The sequence below is a fragment of the Leptonychotes weddellii genome, chromosome 4 (genome assembly GCF_054177405.1).
Source record: "Leptonychotes weddellii isolate Sample4059 chromosome 4, ASM5417740v2, whole genome shotgun sequence".
NCBI classification, from domain to species: Eukaryota; Metazoa; Chordata; class Mammalia; order Carnivora; family Phocidae; genus Leptonychotes; species Leptonychotes weddellii.
The window spans coordinates 60,089,646-60,116,877 of record NC_138372.1 but is presented as its reverse complement, the minus strand read 5'-3'; the positions used below and the strand labels follow the sequence as shown (position 1 = coordinate 60,116,877).

At 35.1% G+C, this 27,232-nt stretch overlaps 1 protein-coding gene across 2 annotated transcripts in view; it reads left to right on the top strand.

The window, feature by feature from the left end:
• The window catches only part of ADGRL4 (adhesion G protein-coupled receptor L4), a 110,691-nt gene that overhangs the window by 48,367 nt on the left and 35,092 nt on the right, over positions 1-27,232 (top strand). For both annotated transcript variants that reach the window (XM_031027186.2, XM_081817025.1), the window contains exons 3-9: positions 10,072-10,224; positions 17,065-17,214; positions 18,113-18,183; positions 18,994-19,173; positions 19,283-19,466; positions 20,517-20,633; positions 25,225-25,427. In XM_031027186.2, the coding sequence (XP_030883046.1) occupies positions 10,072-10,224; positions 17,065-17,214; positions 18,113-18,183; positions 18,994-19,173; positions 19,283-19,466; positions 20,517-20,633; positions 25,225-25,427 (1,058 nt within the window). The remainder of the gene's footprint in view (positions 1-10,071; positions 10,225-17,064; positions 17,215-18,112; positions 18,184-18,993; positions 19,174-19,282; positions 19,467-20,516; positions 20,634-25,224; positions 25,428-27,232) is intronic.

Here is a 27,232-nt window from a genome sequence, read left to right as displayed (position 1 = left end):
TTTTTTTTTAAAGATTTTATTTATTTATTTGACAGAGAGAGACACAGCGAGAGAGGGAACACAAGCAGGGGGAGTGGGAGAGGGAGAAGCAGGCTCCCCGCAGAGCAGGGAGCCCGATGCGGGACTCGATCCCAGGATCCTGGGATCATGACCTGAGCTGAAGGCAGTCGCTTAACCAACTGAGCCACCCAGGCGCCCTAGGATCAGTTATTTTATCCCAGTGACTCACACATGCTATCCCATTGCCCCTCAGTTATGTTAGTGAGAATCTGATACTATTCTAATCATTTTTCCTTTTTTAACTGGCAACTTTTTTTGGTAACTGAGAGCTGGTAAGATTTTTCTATCATTGATTTGATTTTCCCCTTGAATATGTATTGCTTTAATGATTAGAAACAAAAATCAATGAAACTAGTTTCTCAAAACCTATTTTATAACCATCATTGAAGTACCAGAAAGACTATAAGAGTGTTATTCATCTTTACTATTATAGTTAATAGATACAACAGAATGAAAAAAAAATTAGAGTCATTGATTCATAATTTGAAATACATGTATGAGGATTTTTATCCTACCTTCTGCAGCCAATGAGCAAGAGAAGTGGCTTCCAGTGTCTAGAGAAATAAGATGGCTTGTTTTCTTTTTTTGCCTACTCTACTTATACTTAGTTTTGTTGTTTGCTCTAAAATGTGTTTTAATAGTTCTGACAAAGAGAGGACCAAAAAATGATCATAACATAAAATGGGAACATCTTCTTAAGTGTTACATTTCCTTCAGAAAATAAATAAATGCAAAAACAGCCAGAGACCATTCTATACATTGGGCGGGGGTAAGGGGGGGCATATATATATATCCTTAGAAAAATCTGATCCATAATCAAAGGCACACTTTTCCTTTCAAAAAACTTGAAATGATATTTATTGTTTCAAAACAGTTTAAAAAACACATTTTCACTGAAGAAATTCTTTAAAATAATGAATACCCAGTGGAAAAACATGATTCTTGTGTAATCCAACTTTTCTTACCATGATAATTCTGACATTTTGCATTTAATATATCTGACTTTTCTGTACTAAATTGGACTTATTAAATCAGTGGTCATGGGAAACATGAGTTTATACTGTGTGTGGTATAATCAACAATGGAAAAATATCTTCAATACTGGATTTACTTATTTTTTATCTGTCTTCCTAATAATTCTGCAAATGTGAGTCTGTGTATGTGGAAGGGTGGGTTATGTGTGTATCATATTCTGGCCTGCACTTAAAGATTCAGGTGCTGAAGAAATTCCTAGAGCGGAAGAAAAATGTAACTCTGTCTTTCTTTTCCTTGTCTTAGATAGAGGATGTAATGACATCATTTCAGTGTGGAAACAATAACTCCAGTTCTTTTCTTGGCTGGCTGAACCCATTCTAATTCCATTGTAGTTCTTTTATCTTTCCCTTCTCCTGACCTCTTTTCCCCCTTATCTATGTTTACCTTAACATTCCCAAGAAAAGTACAAACCGCAGAAAGTCCATAATTGAGGAGGCTAATAATGATGATTTTTCTAAGTCCATTAGAGCGTTGGGCATGAGAAGGGAATTGCCCATGCTACTGGAAACAAATGAGCCCAGCAGGCTGCCTTGGGGAGAAAAATAGAAGAAAAAAAATAAAAATAAAGCTTTGGCATTGCTCCACCTTTGACATAGAGGGCCTGTTTCACAAGGAGTCACATAATAGTTATAGTCATTTTAGTGTTCAAATTTACGGAGCAATACTGGCAATCATGTCCAGAGGGAGAATGTGTGTAGAAGCGATGCTGCTGTTAAGGTTCTGTGGCTTTCAAGTTGTTATAATCCATTTGAGCCCCTCCAATAATATCTCAAGGGCTTGGAAAAGAGAGGATAATATTTTCTCTTTTTTAATTATTTTTCCCTGACTGAGGTCAATGGATTAACAAAAATGGAACACAAACTCAAATATTGTATTCAGCTTCTGGAATGCCAGTGTCTTATAAAACCACAAAAAACTTATAAAATTCTACTTTATTATACTGAAAGTCATATAATTATATGGTTTGTTGCAAAAAACGTGTCATTACTTGGGTAGTTGATATTACTCTTGAATTTAGAGAATTAGATGCCCATTAATTGAGCCTTGTTTAGAAGACCACTTTATGACCAAGTACACCTCACTCTACAATGCAGAGATATAAGGTAGAGCCAGCTAGTCTTAAGTACAGAAACACTCTCTAAAATGCATGATTTAGCCCATCTGAGGTTTCGTTTTGTCATAAGTAAACTAGAGATAATACCAATCATTGTGTTATTGTAACAATTAAATAAAATGAGCCATCTAGCAGAATGTCTGAGAAATGTTTTCTCTCTTCTTTCAGATTATTAGGTATAAATCACACTGATACAGTTTTTATATAAGCCCACAATAACAAAATGAGTAGCTAACCACCAACCACAGGAACAAGTTGCCCAAAAGCATGTTGAGAGAGGATGCTTCTAGCATTTACATCTGTTTATTACTTACACTCCTGTGTGGTCTTCTGGTAAGCTGGACTGAACCATGTGGAACCCCAAAGATTTTTCTGGCCAACATTGGGAACGAAAATAAGCTAAGGGGCTTTCTTGGTACCTGGTCTCGATTCTCACATCCTAACCTCTGGACTGTATTACTCAGTTGGTCGGAAGAGCCAAACCTAAGTAAAAACATAGGAAGAACAACAGCAACAGCAACAACAACGCAAGGAATGTGCAATAATCCACAACCACATTCATTAAAACTACTGAGATCAAAGTAGATGGAGTCAGGAGACAGGGTCCACCTAGAGATAAGTGTAAAGAAAGACAGCAAGCTTGCTCCTTGCACTAGAGCTGAGTAAATGCCAGGCTCTTGATTCTGATGAATCCTCTGGAAGAGGAGGGAGCCTTGATTACCTCGTGATTAAATAATTTACGGGTATATGATTGACTGTCCAATTGTTAATACTATCTTAATGTCCTAAAGGCACCTCAATCTTTCCTTGTCCAAAAGCAAACTCCCTCCTTAGCCCGAAAGGAAGCTCCTCTTCTGCTTCTCCCTGTCCTGGTAAGTGGATCAATTTATCAGCCAAATTCCTCCCAGTGGGAACCTGGGAGTCATCCCTGCCTTCTCCCTCTCCAACTAACTCATATCCAATTAGTCTGTAATCCCCACTGATATTTTAAAAATTATTTTATTATAAAAAATCCAAACACACAAGAGTAAAAAAAATAATAATAATATAAAGATCCACATGTAGCCATTATCCAGTTGATACAATTTTCAATTCATGCCTAATCTCGTTTAATCTTAACCACTTTCCTTTCTCTCCCCACATCCCTGATTTTTAACCCCTAAATATTTCTGAAATATAACCTACCCCACTTTCTCCTTGATTCTGCTTTGGTTGGTTCTTCATGTCTTGTAGTGTTCTGCCCAGTCTACCGGGATCTTAGCTAATTTTCCTTATCTTTCCAAACCTGTTTTGAAATTCAAATCTAATCATATTTCTCCACTACATAAATCTGATGATGGTCATTTTTTTACCCACTGAATATAGTCCCAAATTCTTAGCAAGTGTTTTTCTGAGTTTAGGCCATGCCTACCTGCACAGAGTCTTGCCCTTCACCCTCTACCCTCATACCCAGTGTTCTACAACATAGCTCTGTTGTAAAGTATGCTGCTGGTGCAGGCCTCCAGGCCTTGGGGTAAGCCCTTTCCTTTGAAAGGATTACTGGGGACCCCTTTAGTTTGTCTAAATTCTTATACTTCAGTGACTGGCTCCAGCATCCCCTCCTCTTCTAAACCTTCTATCCTGAAAACTTGCCCAGGGAAACGTTCTCCTCTCTGAGTTACCACTGTACTGCTAAATACCCCCTTGTGTTTGTTACACACACCGCACTAATTTGGGCCTTTGTCCATCTTCTCCAATAGCCATGGATCCTGTTGGGTTACAGGATGAGGATGCTTTTGTTCTTGCAGTGCTCAACTCCGTGTGTTCGACATGAACCATGAAAAATTTTTGCTGAAGGAATGTTAATATTTCTCTTAACAGTTTTTGATAAATTTTAAAAAAATTATCTCTAACTTAATGGTGTAATGATGAATTTTTCAAGTGATATTCTAATCTAAATGTTTATTTTATAATCCTAGAAGAAGGATTAAATATAGAGTTACAGAGAGTGGGTAACATAACTGGTCAATTGATTTGAACAATGGAAATTAGAGCACAAAAGAAGCAGGCTTCTATTTTCCTATATTATATCCATCCAAAGAAACTTTCTCCTTGAAAATTAATTATTATGAATTTGGACACTGGAAAGTTTAAGGCTATTTAAATACTTGAAATTTATATATTACTTCACGAAGATAATTTCTTGCCTATCTCCACTATCTTGGGGGAAGAGAGGAGGTTACTTTCAGATAAGTGCTATTTTATGAAACAAGATTTGACTCAGACCATTAGGGAATTAGTCCTTATTGTATATCCAGTCCAGAAGATTGGGAGAGAGATAACAAAATACTTTTATTTCCCAATTCTTGATAAGAAAGCTAAGAGGGCAAGTGCTCAAAACCACACAGTAGAGAAAGACACAAAAATCATTGTTAGTCTCCTTTTTCTGCCTATTAATAATCTTACCCAAGACTTTAAAAAATGTGTTGGAGTCCAGTAACTTATTGCCACGTTAATTTATTTTTAGAAACATAATCAGTTGATATAAAGTGTCTCATTTTCTTGGACTCTGACCAATACCTCAGACCTAGTGAGTCCTTTTTCTCTGTATTTTTGCATATCATTTTTCAGCTATAGACCACAAGGGATACAATCTTCCTCGTTCTCTATATTACCAATAACTGATCTGAGGGCACAATTTCTTTTAAAGTTAATATAAACTTCTCCCAGTATGCTGTAAAAGGAGTCAAATTTTGAGATAAAAATTGAAACTTTTATTTTAATAAGAACTCAATTATATGCTCCTGTGTTAACTTGCTTTAGAATGTGAACTCTGACAGCAGGGCACATATCCTGACTTTTTGATTAATTTTTACTTATTTCCCAGTATAGACCATATTCACATTTGGGAACTAGGAGACTCCATAAATATTTGAGTAACTAAATGACTGAATCAAACCCCGTGTTATGAAATATTTTTCTTTTACTTGATTTAGATGATTGTGTTCAATTTGTGAGCTACTCTCAGTTAATTTTAATAGTTTTTTGTGTATACATACATAAACATATATGCTTGCTCTGAGTATATGTGTATATATTGTCATTAGAGTTATAGAATATATCTTGTATACAGAATAATAATTAAATACACACATGTTAATAAAGTATTACCTCTTAATGAAGTATTAACTTACAGCACAGTTTATATAAAGCCATTCAAAATTTATCTTACTTGGGGTGCCATGGTGGCTCAGTCAGTTAAAAATCTGCCTTCAGCTCAGGTCATGATCTCAGGGTCTGAGGATCGAACCCCTGTGTCAGTCTCCCTGCTCAGGAGGGAGTCTTCCTCTCTTTCTCCCCCTTCCCCTGCTCATGCTTGCTCTCTCCTCTGTCTCAAATAAATAAAATCTTAAAAAATAATAAAATAAATTACTGAAATTTTAAAAATTGAACTGTGGGAGGGGCGCCTGGGTGGCTCAGTCGTTAAGCGTCTGCCTTTGGCTCAGGTCATGATCTCCAGGTCCTGGGATCAAGCCCCGCATCAGGCTCCCTGCTCAGCGGGGAGTCTGCTTCTCCCTCTCCCTCTGCCTCTCCCTACTGCTCCTACTCTCTCTCTCTCTCTCTGTATCTCTCTGTCTCAAATGAATAAATAAAAAAAAAATTCTTTAAAAAAACTGAACTATGGGAAAACTAATTGTAAGATCTTACATTATAAAGTTTTTACAAATATCTTTATTATTATACCTGTGTAAAGATAAGTGTTTTAAACTGGCTCCCAGATCAGAAGCTCCCTTCCACATAGAGAAGAGGTAACATTACACACTAAGGCCAGGTAGCTGTTAAGAATTTTAAGGAGGGTGTTAACAGGACCAGATTTCTAGCAATTTAAATAGCAATAGTAATATTTTTTAAATAAGGAGATTAACATCCTGTACATAGTGCTTACTACATGCTAGGCACCACTCTAAGAATTGTCTGAACATCAATTTCTTTAGTCCTTTTGACAATTTTCTGAGGTAGTCATAACGTATTTTCCATTTTACAGTAATCTCTCTATCACAGTGACTAGCACATAATAAACACTCAATAAATGGTAGCTATTACCACTATGAACTCTTTTATAATGTAGTATTTAAGAAAAATGAGATCACTTTGACATTCAGAAAGCTCCAGGCTTGAATCAGACTTTGCCACTTATTAGTTGTGTGCCTTTGGGCAAGGTAATCCAACTTTTTATATTTCAGTTTTATTTGTAAAATAGGAATCATGTCTGCATCATTAGGTTTATATGAGGATTAAAAACGAGTGTCAGATAATGTATATGAAGTGCTTAGTACAATGCCTGGTTCATTGGGAGCCTTCAGTGAATGGTAGTAATCATGTCAGACAACCATGTCTTAAAACGTGCTCCCATGGACGCCGCAAGTTAGGAAACTACCCTGTAGTCAGGTGGGAGGTGAAAAGACATCAACTATATTATTTCCTTCTCCTTCCATAACATTTTTTAAGAGTTCCATAATATGTAAAATTATGTCCAAATAGAATTATATAAAAATGTAATGCATGAAAACCTCATCCTTTCAGACTCCATAAATCTCTTCTGCCCTCTTTCCCCACTCGAGCAAAAGGAATAAGGCCATCATTTACTCTTACAGAGTCTTCTTTCACCACATATGCATTTCTGTGTTCTCTGCTTACCCCTCCCCTCTTGTCAAGATGCCCAGATTCTGAAGGGCAGAGGCAGGGCCATGGTTCTTCTTTTAGCCTCCATAAGAGGCACAATATCAAACTATCAAAACAAATTGAAAACATACAAAATAAATGATTGGCCAAGGGAAGAGTAAAAGCTATTAATGCAATGGATATGCCTAATTTAAATGATATTTATTGATTAAGGAAGTTACAGTAACTTCAAAAATATAATGTTATCTTCCCTTTTGTGTTCCAGTCAATTAATTTATGTATGTTTGGTATTAATCAACTAGATTTTCTTATATTTGGTAAATTTTTTTGGTATTCATATATGTCTGCTTTCATTATTCAAATGTCATTGTACTCATGAAAGAATAAATATGGCAGAAAGCTCTGACTATTCAAAATCTTTTCTTTCTTCTTCCTGGCCTACGGCCACCAGCCTCCCTTATAGTCAAGTGTGGCCATGTGAATGAATTCTGGTGAATAGAATGTGGACCAAAGTGATGGATGACTCTTTTATGCCCTATTCTCCCCTAACTCCCTACCTGGATCAATACAGAGAGCCTGGAGGCCCTATGGGGTGGTGGAGCCATTAGATGGAACAAGCCCGTGTCCCTGAACCATTGTGAAAGAATGACCGGAACACTAACCTTGCTCTCTGACTAGAGCAGTAAATAATCTTTTTATTGTACTGAGCCATTACATGTTTGGATACATTTATAGCACTTAGCCTATATAATTAATACAATAAGTCAAAGTGATAAAGCATATAAATATTAAAATAAAATTATGGAATAGGACTATATAGGTTGAATATCTTGAAAGGATAGGATTTGCAAATCTTACCTGACCTGTCCATAGTAGTCATTTTTGAAAAAAAAAGAGAGGAATTCACCCCTAGTTTCTACCGTATGTTAACATCTATGCATATATCCTTACTGTTTGAAAATGAGTAAGTGGAAATAAAATTTAAGTTAAAAATAGAATGCAGGGGTGCCTGGGTGGTTCAGTTGGTTAAGCTCAAATCATGATCTCAGGGTCCTGGGATCAAGCCCTGCTTGCAGGGAGGCTGCTTGTCCCGCTCCCTCTGCCCCTCCCCCCACGAATGCTCTCTCTGTCTCTCTCTCAAATTAAAAAAAAAAAAATAGCATGCAAATAAAGTCTCCATTTTCCTTCGGAAATCTACCTCAGTCTCTTTCCATCTCTCAAAATAGATCCATAATTCATTTGATAAATTCTTATTATACATTTTGGCATTTTAAAATAATTCTCACAGAAGCAGCAGGATGCAACATTTAAGAGAACAGGCTTTGGAACCAAACTACCTGGCTCTGCAACTGAATAGCTGTGTGATGTTGGCAAGTTAATGTTTCTCTCTATTCCTTCTTTTCTTCAGCAGTTAGAGGGGATAACAATGGTACCTTCTCCTAGACCTTACATAAGGATTCAATGAATTCATATTTATAAAACATTTGGAAAAATCTCCAACTCTTAGTTATCACTGTATGTCTGCAATAGCCTGTGTACAAATTAAATGTCATACGGTTCATTCTCAAAGAGAAATTAAACTTGGTTTGATAAAAATGGGGGATAAAAATTAAAGATATTTTTCAAACTTGTTTTTAGAGCGATTCCCCTATGGTTTCTCTCTGTGCTCCCCAATTTGGCTTCCCTCTACCTTCAGAAGTGTTTCAGTTACCTAATGCTTGCTTCTTTGCCCAACATTCTGTCTTCCTTTTCATGACCTGTCTTCTCTCTAACCAGTACTTACCTACCCTGGATTGGCCAGTTCGGGTCCATTTGTTTCCAAAGGCTGCCTTGAAAACTAGCACCAACTTGGAGGCTCAAAACAACACAAACGTAGCGTCCTCAGTTCTGGAAGCTAGAAGTCTGAAATCAAGGTGTTGGAAGGGTCATGTTCCCTCCAAAGGGTCTAGGCAAGAATCCTTTCTTGTCTCTTTCTAGCTCCTAGTGGTTGCCAGCTATTCTGTTCTTGGCATCCCTTGGCTTGCAGCTGCATCACTTCAAGCTCTTCCTCTGTTTCCACATAGCCTTCTCCCCTGTGTCTTCATGTCCAAATTTCTCATATATTTAATTATAAGGATACCAGCCACTGGATTAGGGCCCACCTAATTCTGTGTAACCTCGTCTTAACTTGGTTACATCTGCAAAGGTCCTGTTTCTAAAGTCATACTCACAAGACATAGGATTAGGACTTGAACATATCTTTTTGTGAGACATAATTCAACCCACAAGATTTAATGTCACCTGAAGATATTCTCTTTCTCCTGCAGCCTATTATGATCTCTTCTGAAAAGCACTTATTTTCTGTTTTATTTACTTGACAGGTAGTATAAATTTGCTTTCTGATTTTTTTTAAAGATTTTTTTTTTATTTGTTTATCTGAGAGAGAGAATGGGAGACAGAGAGCATGAGAGGGGGAGGATCAGAGGGAGAAGCAGACTCCCCGCTGAGCAGGGAGTCTGTTGCGGGACTCGATCCCAGGACTCCAGGATCATGACCTGAGCCGAAGGCAGTTGCTTAACCAACTAAGCCACCCAGGCGCCCCTGCTTTCTGATTTTTACAAAGGCTTATGAACCTATATAGTTTCTGATAAATTGTATTAAATTCTAGAAGGTAGGGACCATGGACTATGATATGTTTTTTTGTATGCTCTTCTATAGGACAATAAAATGCACATAGTATTTAATGAATAAATTCATTAATAAGTGAAGAGATGTCAACCTAGTAATGCAAAATTCTTCTAGGGAATAAGTAATAAAAATAAATGGTACATGATTAGAGCATGTCAATTTGTAATCTCTGATGTTTTACCTTATGGTATGCTTTTGACTAATTATAGAGAGTATTGTAAATTTACAAAGGAGTATAATGTATTGACATTATTATTATTAAATTACATATAAAATTTGGAACATGTTCCGATATATTTTCAATAACTATGTTCAGTGTTTTCAGAAGAGATTCTATTTGCTTTGCAACTACAAAGGAAGTGTCACATTATAAATAAAAATAAGTGTGGAATGTGTACTGTTACCTTTTCCTAAATATTGACATCGCATTACATTAAACTATTTAACAGTCACAGTTCCCAAATACTGGTGGAAAATATTAGAAATTAATTTCAATTATATAAAAATAATGTTTTAAATTGATATTTCCACAGATGATAATGAGTGTGGAAATTTGACCCAGCCCTGTGGTGAAAATGCCAACTGCACTAACACAGAGGGAAGTTACTACTGTATGTGTGCCCCTGGTTTCAGATCCAGCAGTAACCAGGACAGGTTTATCACTAATGATGGAACCATCTGCATAGGTAAGTTTGACTACCTAACTTAAATTTGTACCTATTTCTTACTGCTTATTACCTCCAGAGGTTAGATATTATCTGGACCAAATTCTACCAGTCCCTGAGTGCACCCTAGTTGTGTAATACTTTTAGAAACTTCATCAATTCCTTTAGTTCTCTAATGCTATACAATCAGATACTATGGAATATTTATCTAAGGATGTAAGGAAAATATTTTGGGGGAGAAAATCAAGCAGTTTACGAGAAAAAAAAACATGAAAGTATGAGATCTAGCATGGTGACAAACAACAGAGTAGATGTTTACACTTTAATATGTTGACTCAAGAAAATTATCATTTGCATGGCAAGATATTGATGCTTTTATAAATATGCACTCTGAGATGGGCTCCACATTTTCTCAGAAAATATTCAGAAAGGCATTAGTTATAAAAGAATTGTTCTAGTGCTTTTAGTATTGTCTGCTGAAAGGTAGTTACACTGAAGACCTGCATGAAGTGTAACTATTAATGTTCAGAAAAACTAATGTTTTTAGTTTCTAAGTAGAGTCCTTTTAGAAAATCATTTCAGGCTTACTAAAATGTCCTCTGGAATGATAATAATTTCAACGAAATCCCTATGTGAAATTATTCTGAGTCTGAAGAGAGTATCTAGAAGTTTTTAAATGTCCTTCTATTATAATTTGGTCATGCATGTGATATACCAGATCCTACAATATTTGGATTACAGTCTGAGAAAAAAAGATTGTTTAGTAAATTCAAAAAGATGAACAATTTTCAGAGGCAAATTCTCTGGAGCCAAAGACTTAAACTTTGAAAACAAGTTATAAATCATCTTTGTCATGGTTTATACAAAACTGTCCAGTTTACCAACAATTAGCTTAATTTATTATGGCCGATAGTAATCTGCAAAATTAATACATGAACTGAGGCCCTGAGAGTGAAGTCATTGGCCAGGAGAAGAAATTAGACTAGAAACCAAGACCCTATATGCAACATGGACAAGGGTAATATGCTGCTTCTACTTTACATAGTTAGATAAAAGAGAGATATTGAAGTGAATCTAGATCACATCGAAGGCTTTGATTAGTTCCCTACTGAGATTCTGTCAGTAAGCTAAGGAGAAATCTAACAATGTTATTATTAACACATGATAAGTTAGGAGACAATGTTCAAAGAAACTTTATCAGTGAAATGTCTGTATCAAAGAAATTATCTTGTCTCATGTACCTATGGTTTCACAATATTTACTCTGCTAAATAAACAGAAAACAATGTATTCTCATTTGATACCCAAGGGATGTGGAGGCTAGTCCAGATTCACATGTTTAGGATAAAGGGAGGATTAGAATCACAGTCTTGTATCTGGAAAGGCATGGGAGGCAAAAATGGGTGGCCATCTAAATCTTATGTATTGATCTGAATCATGCAAATGCAGTGGATCATGTTTTTGCAAGGGCATAAAGGATTTAAAATATGAGAAAATAGGACAATTTTTGTTGAACGATTTTTTTTTTAGTATTTTATTTATTTATTTGAGAGAGAGAGAGAGAGCATGAGCTGGGGGGAGGGGCAGAGGGAAGGGAGAAGCAGACTCCCCGCTGAGTAGGGAGCCCAATGTGGGGCTAGATTCCAGGACCCTGAGATCATGACCTGAGCCAAAGGCAGACCCTTAACTGACTGAGCCACCCAGACACCTTGTGTTGAAGGATAAATTTTATCTTTAGTGTTTTCAGCAAAAAGTTTTATAGTATATAACTTTACAGTATATTCAGGAAGTAATCTATGAAGCTCTGTCCAGAAAACTTGTAATATCTCACTATTTGTTCTCAAGCCCCTACTCTAGTTGCTAGTCTTCTTAGAATGTTATGTGTATATGTTATGCATTTTACCTTTAGTTGTTAAGTTCTAATTATAGAGCTCTGTAAGCTTTACTAGAATTTTCCAGTTAGTGAAGAAATAGAACTTACAACATCTTTTTTTTTTTTTTAAAGATTCTATTTATTATTTGACAGAGAGAGAATGAGAGAGAGAGAGCACATGAGAGGGGGGAGGGCCAGAGGGAGAAGCAGACTCCCCGCTGAGCAGGGAGCCCGATGTGGGACTCGATCCCAGGACTCCAGGATCATGACCCGAGCCGAAGGCAGTCGCTTAACCGCCTGAGCCACCCAGGCGCCCGAACTTACAACATCTTAATCACTGGAATTTAATACAATTTTAACTATGCTCTCCATTCCCTCTTGTCTCTTGAAGACATCTGTCTTTTCATCTGAGCGTGTTTACTTTTAATATGCCTCAATTCACAAAAGGCTATATTTCTCTGTCTGTGTTCCCTACAAGTAGAGAATTCCTGTATTAGAAAAAAATTGAATCACAGACACAGAGAAAACACACACACAAAGAGATGATTGAATGCCAACGTTTTATGGAAGTATAACAGATTTATAATTTCAGACTCTTTCTCCCAATACTCATTTATTATTGAGATACTGTGGAATGGGCCTAAGTTTTGGCTAATTCCCTTTTTAGCTATTTTAAGTAATGAGTAAACACAAGAACTATATTAAAACCCAGTACCCAACATTGAGTCCTTCAGCTTCTACCTGTTTTGTTTGATGGATTATTCACTGAAAAATTCATTCTCTGGAAAATGGTTATTTCTCACCAATTTTGTTGTCCTTAAGGATTAAGCTTTTTTGAGCAGCAGAACAGCTATATCTTTTTTTTCCCCTCTCTAGTCCTATAGTAATTTTCATTATGCACTATGATAATCTTCAGGGAATTTGAACAGAGAACTATAATTCTGTTTCCTTTTACGTTAGTATATCGCCTTGTACTGTATCACGTCTGATTTGAAAGTTTAGTTTATCCTTAAATTTAGCATGTCTGGTAATTATACTCATTAAGAACCTCTATAAGTAGATAATGAAAAACCCTGATTCAGGGCAAGAAATGACCCAAGCAAAATTCTCTACCTTTAGTCTATATTCAAATACTGTTGTCCACAGAGAAGGTAATTTTGTTGCAGAAGGCTTTGAGGGAAATTTAGCATCCTGAACATTTGCTTTCCCTTGGAATTACAGTAAAACAGAATTTCAGATCCCTAGCTCCCGAGAGACCTGGTTCCAGACTCATATTTCACAAATGGGAAAACCGAGGCATCCAATAAGACAGTGAATTCTCCCAAGGCCAAATGAGTACAACCCAAGAACTCCTTCACATTTACCACGTGCTGAAGAGCAGTGTTTACTGCTTATAATTTTGTATGTCTTATTGCCTTGGGTACGCTGATAATTTTAGATTTTTTTTCTGGCTTTGGATAATATTAACATGCAGTTTTGTCCTTGCAAATTACTTTCAGTAATTGAATGTGTTATCTTTTTTTCACAGTCTGTGAGTTAAACATTAGACAATTCAGTTATTGATGAAAATGATAAGAATCAAAACAATCATAGGATCATGTTTTGAAAGAAGATTATGATAAACTGCTGCTGGGTTGGCTCATTGTAAACATGAGAAACAAGCATAACTTCACTAATGAAAAAGGAGCAAGTGAATTTTTTGATGTGCAAAACAAGCAAATGATTGTTATGATGTGCTTACGCTTGGCAAAATCAAGTTATTAGTATTAATCTGAGCGTTAGGTTGGTGGTAGAAAAAGCGGATCAGTTATTAAATATGGTATGTCAATTCTAGCCTGACTGAAATAATTACGTAATAGCAATTTAACTTTTACTAAGATGAGGTGGGGGTTCTTTTCCTCTTTTACATATCTGGGGAATACTAAGACATAGCAGTCTAATGAGACACTCATTATCGATCTGTTTTCTCCAAACCTACATATTCACAGGGCTCCTGCTATTAAGAAAACACACAATATGAATAGAATCACTGGGCCTATTATATCTTGGGCACAACTTCAAAACACCTTTACATACATTTCCTCATTTGTTAGAAAAAAGAATTCTTTCAAGGTAAAAGCTATTTTTTTATAGTATTACCTAAAGTCACAAGGCTAATGAGTATTATAACTAGGATTTGAATTAAAATCTTCTACAGGGCCTTTACCTGTAGGAAGAAGGATACATAGTGTTTTTATTAGATTCCAGCTAATGAGACCGTGCAAGAGATTGCCAGAAAAGTGGGTGTAGATCTTGCTGCAAAATAGCAGTCATGTTCATTTTGGCATGGCATACTCTTTCAATATTTTATGATTCTCTCTATATTACTAGGTAGCAAGGGGCATAGAGTGATATGCTAACAAGTAGAGGCATAACCAGTTACTAGGTTAGATTCAATAAACAGAGTGAGAGGGACATCAAATTCAGCAAACCTCACTTCCACATTTGAGTAAAAAGTTATAAAATCAAAAAGTATAAGCAAGAAAAGTCCAAACAATTTGGAAAACATGACTTTGATGGGATGATTAAGATTTGAAAAGCATTACTTTGGTAGGTTAATTAATATTCTATATAACATTTGGAGTCAGAATATTAAAATTTGCATAATCCTAATTTTGAATGCTGGTCTCCCAGGAGACTACCTCCTTATTTTTTTTTTTTACAGATTACCATTTTGTTGCTTGGTGAATTCAGAGGTTGAAATACCCTACTTGGTCCAAGGCTGACATTTTGGGATAATAACTAGCTAAGCGAGCGGTGGTAGGAAGGCTTGAACTAGAGCAGAAACCCAACAAGCACCACGGATGTGGAGGATGCACAGAGAAAAACTAAAACACAGTTGGTTCTGAGCAACAAGATTATATACCCTTGTGTCCAGAATACAAGAGAGAGGATGGACGTTGAGTTTGCCAAGATTTGTATGTTGCTGGAGCACCTGGGTGGCTCCGTTGTTAAGCGTCTGCCTTCGGCTCAGGTCATGATCCCAGGGTCCTGGGATGGAGCTCTGTGTCGGGCTCCCTGTTAAGCAGAGAGTCTGCTTCTCCCTCTTCCACTCTCCCTGCTTGTGTTCCCTCTCTCTCTGTCAAATAAATAAATAAAAATCTTTAAAAAAAATATTTGTATGTTGCTTAGAGATGGATTTGGGACAACATTCCCAAGACAATTTGCACCTTTAAATAATTTTAAAATTGAGAGAAATCAACACCTCATTTCCTGTTAGCCATATAAGACATCTAAAAATAGGGAATGTGGGCATTCAGAAAACATAAGTTTCTTATTCATAAAATAAATTGTTCTGTTTATGATACCACATAGGTCTGTTCACATCTTCATCGGGGTGTTATCTCCATTTGGGTATAGTACATGCTACTTCTTCAGCCCTGCTCCAGAAAAGACTAGTCTTTTGTTTTCTTATATATTTTTTCTCACCTCATGGATTTCATGAAAAATAATAACCCCAGTCTGCACTTCCACATGGCTTCTTTTTTTTACCCTTACCTGGAATGCTTTCCTTGACGGTTCACTATATCTTAAGAATCAACCTGCTATTGCTTATGTCCTGCTTTATTTTCTGTGTGTGTGTGTGTGTGTGTGTGTGTGTGTGGAGTGGCGGTCTCTAAACACACACATACAGAAATGAGAGGAAGAGGATGAGGGTGCTAGGATAGTATTCCTGTTTCTTGAAAAGTAGTATACTTGGATCTCTGGGGAGTGCGGATTATGAATATATAGGTTTGGCAGAAGAACAAGGAGTTTTCTACCCCTTTCTTGGGCCTATGACTTGTCTTCTTAAATCTAATACCATTGCCTTTCTAGCTAATGGACATTTCTTCAAGAACTACCAAGAGGCTACTGTCAGTTTCAGTTTTTCAGTGGTTTGAGTTTTAATGTTATTCTGTGCCTTCATTGCATTTTTGAAGTGAAAAATTAGGATCAACTACTTTTAAGATAACTAGCTAGATGACCTTTTAAGTTGGACCTTGATTACTCCCCTTTTTTTATGGCAAACAGTATTGTGGCACTCTATTAGTTTTTTAAAAAAATCAAATTTTATACTTAAGATTACAGGTTTATTCATTAATCTAACATAGAGTATCTCTAAGATGTCAGAGCCAGGCTGGGAACACAAACATCTTTGCATTAGCTTAAGGTAATGATCTGGACTCTTCTGTTCCTTGGAATCATTCCCTATTGGAACTCTGCCTACTGGCAGAGTATTTATACTCTAATTATAACTTTAAGACATATTTCACTGCAGTATGTAAAATTTTAAATTAAGAATATAAATTATATGAGCTTAAAACCTAACATTTTTACTGTGACTCTGATATATGACTACTGAAAATCTAAGACTTAATTCTGTACAATTTGTTACTTTATCTATGATGACTGTGTATTCAGAATCATAGTAAAAAATAACCTGCACAAAAGTAATAAGTTGTGGTAAAATTTTAAGGGAGTTGAATCACACATTTGCTAATTTTTAGAATAACTTACGTGCAAAAATCAAGCTTTGGAAAGAAAATGGGCTATTCTTTTTTATCCTCCAGATTAAACTGAGCTGTTACAATCGATTTAGTTTAATAGTAGAAAACAAAGAATTTTAGATGTATTTTAAAAATTGGGTTTTTATTCAATTAGGACTAAATGTTAAATTGTCAATAATGGAAATTATTTTAATGACTTTGTGGATGAATCATTCTACTTAGAAAATAATTCAAGAGTTTGATCCATGAATGACATTTTTTAATACGCTTTCAAAATGGATTGACCAAATCAGGGTTTAAAAAAATATATGCAGCTAAGTTTGCTCTGCTGTTTTCCAAATGATGAAATTTTCCTTGCTTTCTTATAAAATTTGATGAAATCATTAACCATATATAACTGTATCAGCAAGGTAGCAATTGTATAAGTACTAAATAAAAAATTTAATTTTTCAAATATTTTCAGATATAGATGAGTGCAGTGAATCAGCTGCCTGTGGAGATCATGCAGTGTGTGAAAACGTGGATGGTGGGTATAATTGCTCCTGCAAGGAAGGTTATCAGACATCCACAGGAAAATCACAGTTCACACCTAATGATGGCACTTACTGCCAAGGTAAGTCATATGATTATATTTTATGTATTATCGAAGAACTATATAAAATATAATGCTACACAGTAGTAAAGCATACAAAGAACTACATCTTCTAAGAAATGTGCCAGTATTTTTTTAATTTTATTTATTTATTTGAGAGAGAGAGAGAGATCATGAGCAGGGGGGAAGGGTAGAGGGAGAAGCAGACTCCCAGCTGAGCAGGGAGCCCAACGTGGGACTCAATCCCAGGACCCTGGGATCATGACCTAAGCTGAAGGCAGACACTTAACCAAGTGAGCCACCCAGGCGCCCAGAAATGTGCCAGTATTCCATTATTATCTATATAATGAAATAAGAAGAGGTATCGTTTTTATTTAATGGAAGAAGTAGACCATATGTTTTATGTATTAACATATGTAGTTAACATGCAGGGTAATTACAGTCTTCCATTTTCCATAAAATATTGTGTATCCTAATGAATAAAAACAAATAACAAATGGAAATAAATAAGGAAAAATAAATGAATAAAATGAAAATAAACGTGTATTTCATTATGAATAATTTTTTAAAATAATTAAAAAGTCAAATGTTAATGAGTAAAACAAAAAATAAAACTCAAGTGTTAAGAATGTGTTTTTAAGATTTAAATAAGGGAGTAAAATTATTGGAATCAATATAATCATCTTAGGAAAAAATATTTCATTTATTTATGTTATTTATTTATTTGAGAGACAAGAGAGCATGAGCAGGGTGAGGGGCAGAAGGAGAAGCAGGGAGCCCGATGCGGGGGCTAGATCCCAGGACTCCTGGATCATGACCTGAGCAGAAAGGCAGATGCTTAACCGGCTGAGTCACTCAGGCACCCCAGGAAAAAATATTTTAAAAAACTTACTACAGAATCTATTTTCTTTTTCTACAGAAAATGTGAGTGCAAACTGCCATCTAGATAATGCCTGTATTGCTGCAAATATTGATAGAATGTTAACAAAAGTAAGTAAACTAGTTAGATTAAGAATTTATTATATTTTGACATTTTTGGTTTCCATTAAAATCCTTCCTACGTCACATTTTAAATAGAATAGCAACCAGTTGATCTTCATGTAGATTTGAAACTATTTACATATAGAGATTTAAGTAGTTTGAGTCACAGAAATGATCAATTTGAAAATCCCCAAAGTATTGAGGAAGACTTTGAGATATTTAATGTATATTACTTTTTCCACTGTTTAGTATACCGGAAATTTTGTTTTCAACATATAAAGAAAGTTGATGAATAGAATAATAAAAACACACTTTGAACCCAGGCCCGTTCCCACATTCTAAGAAGACATAATGAATGCAAGGACATTTTGTACTTCAAAGGAAATATTTCAAAGAGTAAATAAAGTAGGACATTCACAGAATTGTCATGTGATTGAAAGTGTGACTCTCAACATGACCAACAGTGAGCTAAAAGCAAATTTCCAATATATCACATTGTAAAGAATTTTCTCCGGTTGATTAAAATCTAATTCAAAATACATTATCATATATTATAACTTTTAAAAGCTAGTTTTTAAAAGTTATTAATTCAAACATTCTGTTTCTTTTCTAATTTCTGTACTTTTTATTTGCTAACCTTTTATAAATAATTTCAAGTTTCAGTGCTGCATGTTATGGTTTAGGTGTAGTCTGATAACTTATTAACAATTAGCTCAAGAAAACCAAACTTAGAATAAATTTAACATACAGCCTTTATTCTTAAAAAGATCCAGTAGTACTCTAAATTGGTTTCTTTTCCCTGGACTCATTTTTGTACAGTTTAGACACATAAAGGAACCTGTGGCTTTGCTACAAGAAATCTATAGAGATTCTGTGAAAGATCTTTCACCGATGGATATAATTACATATATAGAAATATTATCTAAATCATCCCCATTACTGGGTGACATGAATATCACTAATTCAGCCAAGGACACCCTTTCTAATTCAACTCTTACTGTAAGTATGTTGAGCTTTAACTCAATATAACTGAGCTTTAAACTTTTCCTTACATCTGTGATTCATGGATTCCAACATTTTTAAAAGACACACTTTTTTTTTTCAACAGGAATTTGTAAAAACTGTGAATAATTTTGTTCAAAAGGACGTATTTATAGTTTGGGACAAGTTGTCTATGAATCGTAGAAGAACTCATCTCACAAAACTGATGCATGCTGCTGAACAGGCTACCTTAAGGATATCTCAGAACTTCCAAAAGACCACTCAGTTCAATACTAATTCAAGTGATATAGGTAAGGGGCCAAGGTCAATTTCAAAACAACAGTGTCTGCCGAACAGGCCATTCTCAAAAGGGAAAGAAAGTATTTAAAATACCGTTAATTAAATTGTCACCTGTTTCATCAATGCAGAAATGAATGGCAATGTACATTACAAGAGTAATATGAATGAAGTATGAGTAAAAAGGATGAATACATAACATTGCCTCCTTCCTACAATCTTCACCTTGTCCTATTCCTGAGCTGTCTAGCATTTAAATGCTCAGAGTACATTATTCCCTTGTCATTTTGAGTTAGTCATCTTATGACTTGTTAGGATCTACCTTGGCCAAAGATAGTTCTAGACAGATTTTCTGATATGAAGCAATCAACTTAGCAAACTAGAATGTTTCCTGCTTCATGCAGTCTCCTATTTAAAACATTCAGAATCTTGAATCAAATTAAAGATGCCTATAAAGTTGCTCTGAGGAAACAAAGAACTTTTTCTGATAATCATTGCATACATCTACATTATATTGTGTGGGTGACATCTTGCTCTGCAGCAATAAGTATGCAAGAATTACTATCTCATATCATGATTCACCACTTATCAAATTTAAAGTAGCAAGCATTATGACTAGTATATAGGATCCCTGCATTTCTGTGATATTCTTGAATAAAAAAGGTAAACTATCCCAGGTAAGGAAATTATCACTCAAGAATTTAATTCAATCACTCTCCATATAGTAAATTTTATTATAGATACCACCCTCTAAGACATTGTGGTTGCTTGTCTTTGATTTAGTAATTATAACTTACGGCTCCCTTGTGTACATATGTATTTTGTCTTTTACTTAATCTAACAAAGATTAAACCATGAGTGTTATAGTGCAATCAAAAAAGTTAAAACTTGAATCAGATTTTTAAGATATAAATTATAATGTCTAAGCATGTTCAAAATATGCCCATTCTACTTGCCAAAAAATGTTGAAATACAATAATGATGGATAAAATTATCCCTCATTAAACAAATACATTGATTAAACTAACTTCAGAGAATTTATGATTTTCATGGTTTTATTTCAGCTCTCAAAACTTTCTTTTTTGATTCATATCACATCGAACATACTCATCCTTATATGAATGTGGATGGAGATTATATAAAGATATTTCCAAAGAGAAAAGCTGCATATGATTCACATGGTAAGACTTTGATAGTTTTATATTCAATATGTCAGTAATTTGCAGTAAATACTTATCATGCCTCTGATTATATCAGATGTACACATAACGTGTGGTTTCCTGTAGAAAATATTTGATGTTTATATATATAATTTCTGACTTTCTACTCAAGATTTTCGGTCTGATGTCAATACATGCTGAGAATTTTAGCTGACAATATCTATATCCTTCTTGTCTTGTGCCCAATCGCTGAAGCTGCTTGATATTGTTGAGGTTCTAATGAAATATATAAAGGAGCTGTGATTTTAGTCCTTCTTTTGCAGCAACTATCGGTGCTATAATTTGCATAGGATTCTTTTACTATTTCTTCTTCAGTAATCCTTCATATTCCTTATTTGGAGGCTGAATTTATAATTGTGTGAGGAAGACAAATGATGTTCCCAAAGACAGAAAGTTAGTGTTTTAGGTTTGGATTTCTTTTCCACTTGCCGTTTCTTAGTCTTTGTACCGTAAACTTCTCAACTAAAGGCAGGATTTCTTGGGAAATGGAATGCCAGTACTAGCAGGCAACTTGATGATTACCTACCCTAATTTCCTCCCTTTATGGATAATGGAACTAAGGCACAATGAAGTTAATGGATTTTTCTCCGTGCACATCAACAAATAATACAGAGCCAGTACTAGAAGGGAGGAAGTTAACAAAGAAATCAATCCTGACCAGCTTTTCCTTGTCACCTAATCAAGGGCAGGGAAGCAGCTATTTTAACCACGTATCTGCTGTCTTAATGCAATGCACTTAGGGAAAAAAAAAATCTCTGCCAACAGAAGAATTGTTATCATTCTCAAATAGGTCAAAATATACTACCTAAGTGAAACGTGAATTATAATAGATTCTCAAAGAATATGTGGGTGGTCATAAATATAAGTGAAAAGTATATATAATAACATAGTATGGTCTCTAGTACAGACATCATTTCATAAATGGATATTGTGTCTTTATTTTTTTTTATTCTTATGTTAATCCCCATACATATTTTTTTAATATTCTGCACATTCATTCTCAAGAACATCCTTTTAAAAAATTTTGTACAACACTAATGTGGGATTTTTTTCCTAACCCATTGATATTATCCTCTTCATTTTTTCTTGTCATTTTTATACAATGGTAAGAAACAGATGGCCATAAAACAAAGAAAAAATAACTAAGCCATACTACCACTGAATCCAAGGCTTTTACCCTATTACATCATATTCTAATTAACCAGGCACACATACAATATTTAGGAGCAAATCCAAAGATTGTGTTAAACTGTTGAAATTTCAAAGACAATTTGAGTAGTGTTTAGAAGCTGAGAATAGAGCCCTTGAAAATACTTATTATAGTGACAGATGATGAAATTGTCATGGAATTAATTTCTCAAAGATACCCTGTCTAAATGTATGATACCTTTGTTATATTTGAAGATCACGCATGCAAACTCTGACACTTGAAAGAGACCATAATGTCAGTTCTCAAGAAAACACAGAGAGAAAATTTGATTTCCTTAAGTTTGTAACTTAAAAATAAGGGCAAGTCTAACAAACTGATAAAATCTGCTTTATGGTGTCTACATGTGATTATTTATTTACCAATAAAAATTCATTAATAAAACACAGGCTTCAAGTTAAAATCTGCATAGTGTCATTATTAGGAAAATAAGGGAGGTTCATGGAAGAACAGGTAGATTTTTAATCTTTTTTTTTATAGACTGAATTTTACTTCCTGTCATTAGCAAATAAACCCCTCATTTACTGAATGAAGGTACATATCTGATAAGAGAGTTAAAAGCTAAATCAAGCCGAGAATTAATGAGAAATCATGGAAATTAGAAGAGGTTCAAATGATGAGAATGGACAAATACTGAAACAATACTCAGAACGGAGCTAAGAAGGGATTTTGGAGCATTCTATGCAGCAAGAATCACATTTTACCCAAAGTCAAAAATTTGATGTTAAATATTTTCCTTGAGAAAAGATAGGAGTGATTAATAGATTTAAAAGATCCATCTTATCTTTTCGGGGCTTCATTTGATTTTGGACCAGCTCCTACTGCAACTTCTGAGAAGTCACTGTGATATGAACTGGTTCATCCACTGGACTGAGTCAAGTTGACCTAAAAGGTTTTCAGATCCTGCTTCAGGCCCTGGTCTGTCCACGGCAAAGGCTGGGCTAGTTGTCATCACATGGAGTCTTCATAATGTCACTAGCCCAGCCATGTTAGACTAACTTCATTTCTTTCTTCGATATAAATTTTCTTAAGCTGGCAGTTGAGGAAAATGCTTTTATCTAATATACATAGATTTCAGCAATCTCTTAGCGATGTTTCTTGTGATACCTTTTTAGATAAGATAAGAAAACATGAATCATGATATATTTTGGCAATTTCTAGTTCACATAACCATAGATAGCAATATCCAAAAATATTATTTATTATTGTGACGTTGTGTGTCATGTGGAAGGACTCAGATTTGTATACAGGTCTTTGTTTTAGTTTTTTTTTTTCTTTTTCATTAACCTTGTTTCAAACTTTATTCAATACCAGGCTTCTTCAGCTTAATTAGCTGCAAAGAACAAATTGTGTCTAAGCAAACACTGAAAAGAGTTGCAGTGTCCAAGGGGCTTGGGCTTAAAAATATTAGAGATCTAGATTTTATCAGAGACATGAACAGAATTTTTTAAAAAGCTGTCCTAATATACAGTAGCAGCTCCCAGTAACTTCTTCAAGTTTTATCTTCTTCAGAAGTTGACTCAATTCAGTTTGCTTCATTCTTGGAAGCTTCATCAAAATTCTCCACAAGATCTGGAACTTCATCCTCCTCCTCCTCTCCAGTGGCAAGTGGTGCTTCTCCATCCACAGATCATGTGGGCAGAGCTTTAACGGGTCTTCTTTAAACTGGTCAGACTCTGCCCCAAGTTCGTTTAACATACTGGGTAGCATTTCTGTCAGCAGCTTTGTCTCAGCCTGGCCTGTGATGGTGAAAGTGTTCGCCCCCAGGGATGCCTGCACTTGAGGCTTGTTAAAGTGGATCACTGTTCCTTAGTGTGTGAACATACGTCTTCGATACCACAGATACTGCTTACCCCTAACTTCTTTAAGGAGAACTGAAGTTTTTTATCATCTCCCGGCGCCATTCTCTGGACCACCCTCTTCTTTTGGCGAGCAGTTTCTCTTCCACCAATGAGCACTTGAGCAGTTTGACGAGTTTCTCCCGGTTCATGGTAGTTTCTTTCACCTTGTTGGAGCGGAAATGAGACCGCGCTGGGGACTGGGGTTGGCGCTCAGGGGTTCTGGGCCGACCTGCTGAGATTAGGTGCACACTCGCAGTGACGCAAGATGGCGCTAGAGGGCACAGTTCTTCGTATTTTATGATAACAATCAACGTTTGTATTTATGGTTTTGATGACTTTATGCCTTTCACATTATTCTGGTGTCACAAATTTGAGGAAACAAATATAAAAGAGTTCTTTGTAAGTTCTCCTAGCAAATAAAGCAAATATATAATGTTTCTAGTTTAAAAATGTAACAATAATCACATTAATATAGAACCTTAAGTTTTACAGAAGACTCGTGTATTATTTAATTTGGTCTCCACCTTAGCCTAGTAAGTAGCTAGAGTATTACTATTACCATTTTCTAAATGAAGAAGCTGAAGTTCAAGACAGTTTATCCATGGCCACACAAGTAGGAGCGATGACTGAAACCAGGACAAATTCTGAAAGCAAAGTCGTTTAAATTTTGTGTCCATAATTCTGTACAACAGATAGAGGAAGTGTATGACCTAAGGGGCAACAGCAATTTTAAAAAGACAATAGATCTAGATTTTAAGTTGTTCACATACTTAATATCAGTAATAATGAGCTGCTTCAAAAATCAAGACAATTTGAGATCCACTAATATAGGTGTAATGTCTAGGCTAAGGGAAAATAGTCACAGGATAATCTGTACTGATCAGGTTGCATTTTTAGTACTGGTTGTATGCTGACTTACTGCATTTGGGGAGTGTCAAGGGGCAGAGATAAATAGCTGTCTGGCAAGGCAGTAAATTTCTTACCTGGAGACTGCGTAACTGTATGTCATCAATATTAAATAGGGAACATTTCAGTGGGCATGAGGTGGAACTCAGTGGTGTCTGACAACTTGTTTAATTCTCAACTTCCTTAATACTCCAAGTCAGTGATAATTTTCTTCCAACATCTTTCTAATTGCTATCTTTGCATAGCAAAGTAGTAACTCCAAATTTTAATCTTTTAAGTGAATACATTGCATACCTTGGTTCTTAGTCGGGAGTTGGATATATATTTATCTAGGACTATTTTTCTCCTAAATATAGCCTGTGCAAAGGGAATGCTACCGTCCATGATCAGTTTCAGAGTCGTGGAGGTCAGGGAACATGTCTTAATATGATTTGATTATATAGACATGTACTTATTATGATCCACATTTTAGTGTCTAGGTATTCTTATGACTGGCCTTAGAGTAAAAAACTTTGTTAAATTTTTATGTTTATTTTGAGAGCCTAAATATATTTTTGTTTTATAAGAATTTCACTAAATACACTTATTTGATTGATAGGCAATGTTGCAGTTGCATTTTTATATTATAAGAGTATCGGTCCCTTGTTTTCATCATCTGACAACTTACTGGAACCTCAAAGTTCTGATAATTCTGAAGAGGAAGAAAGAGTCATTTCTTCAGTGATTTCAGTCTCAATTAGCTCGAACCCACCCACGTTGTATGAACTTGAAAAAATAACATTTACATTAAGTCACATGAAGGTAAGCTGTTTTTCTGGTTACTATTGGTTATGAGTGTGAAACATTTAGAGAAGAGAACATTTTTTTTATTGTCACTTTAATTGTATGTGAATTCTTGAGTTTAAAAATTAAGAGTAGTTTCAACTGGGCACCTGGGTGGCTCAGTCGTTAAGCGTCTGCCTTCGGCTCAGGTCATGATCCCAGGGTCCTGAGATCGAGTCCCACATCGGGCTCCCTGTTCTGCGGGAGGCCTGCTTCTCCCTCTCCCACTCCCCCTGCTTGTGTTCCTGCTCTCGCTATGTCTCTCTCTGTCAAAAAAATAAATAAAATCTTTAAAAAAAAAAAAAAAGTAGTTTCAACTAATTTTTCTATAAAACATTTTTGTACTTTCAGTGCTCTGTAATCTTTCTAATAAATATCAAGGAATTTTACACATTTGATTCTCTGAAATTAAGTTATATTTTAATTTTATTTTTAATTACATTGTTCATTTTGGAAGTCTCCATACCTTTTAGGAATGAGTTATAAAAATGTATCAGAGCCAAAGAGATAAATGTCATTTGTGTAATGACAGAGTTGTTTGATTACTAATTGCCATTTAAAATAATATTTGCAGGGATTTAAATTTTGATTAAAATAAAATCACTGAGAAGTTTACATTATTTCATAAAGAAATTAGCGGAAACCATTTTATTCCTTTACTGTTATTTCAGATCTTTTTCAAGCTCATATGTAATTAAAACTCCATCATAATAAACACTAGAAAGAACTAAGTATTCGGGTTTTTTTATATACCTAAAAATGAATGAGGAAACTAAAGATCATAGATTATTTGCTGCTTTTTTACAGTTGATGGTTTCTTGGACTTTCGATAGAGTTTCAGTCCTAGTACGTGGTTAAAGTACCCCTGATGCTCCATTTGGAGACCCTTGAAGCTGGACAATTGTATTTGTATGTTTATGGGGGGAGGGAGGGGACTAAAAGAACATATATGCTTACACACAATACAAATGTGTCACTGTAAATAAAGACATCTAATGTAGAGAGAAACTAAATGTATAGAAGATAAAGAAAATAGTAGCTCAAACCTAAACATTGGTAGGCATTATGTTCAGAAGAGGGTGTGAAATGTTTTAAGAATGGAAACGAAACTTAGATATTTTTAGATGCTAACTGACCTTTTGACACTAGAATCAAAACATTGTTCTTTCACATGCTCTGATGGGTTTTTCTGCAATTTTTACTTGTGGATTGTTTTGGCAGCTAAAGAGATGCCAAGGACAACCCACTTCACCAATCTCTGACACAATCACAAAACAAAACACAACACACATTTAAATAAAAATTCTTCACCAAAATTCATGGGAAAACTTGGTTATTCTTAATCTTCCTCTCTGTTCAAATCTTGTTCCCATTCAAATTAATGACCCCTATGAATTTTTATCATTTTCTTTTGATGACAGACCTACATAATTCATGGTTTCCCTCTTTCTGAGAATAAAATTTGGATTCCATTGTTTTCCTAAAAAAATAGAAGCTATCTCATATATAACACCCTCAGTTTCCTGATTCCCTGATAATTTATTTGCAATTTCACCAGTTAGTACATACTTCTCCATTACCTCAAAGGAATATTAAAAGTAACTGTCATAATATTATGTTATGATCACTTAATACAAATATGTGATAAAGAGAACTCTATTTATTAAACAACCATTCTGTAGTCTATGCAATCAGACTTTATCTCTGATCTTGTCTTCAACTGCTCTTTATCTCATTCACTGTACCCGAACTATACTGGCTTCCAGTGTTTCTGGAAGATTCCT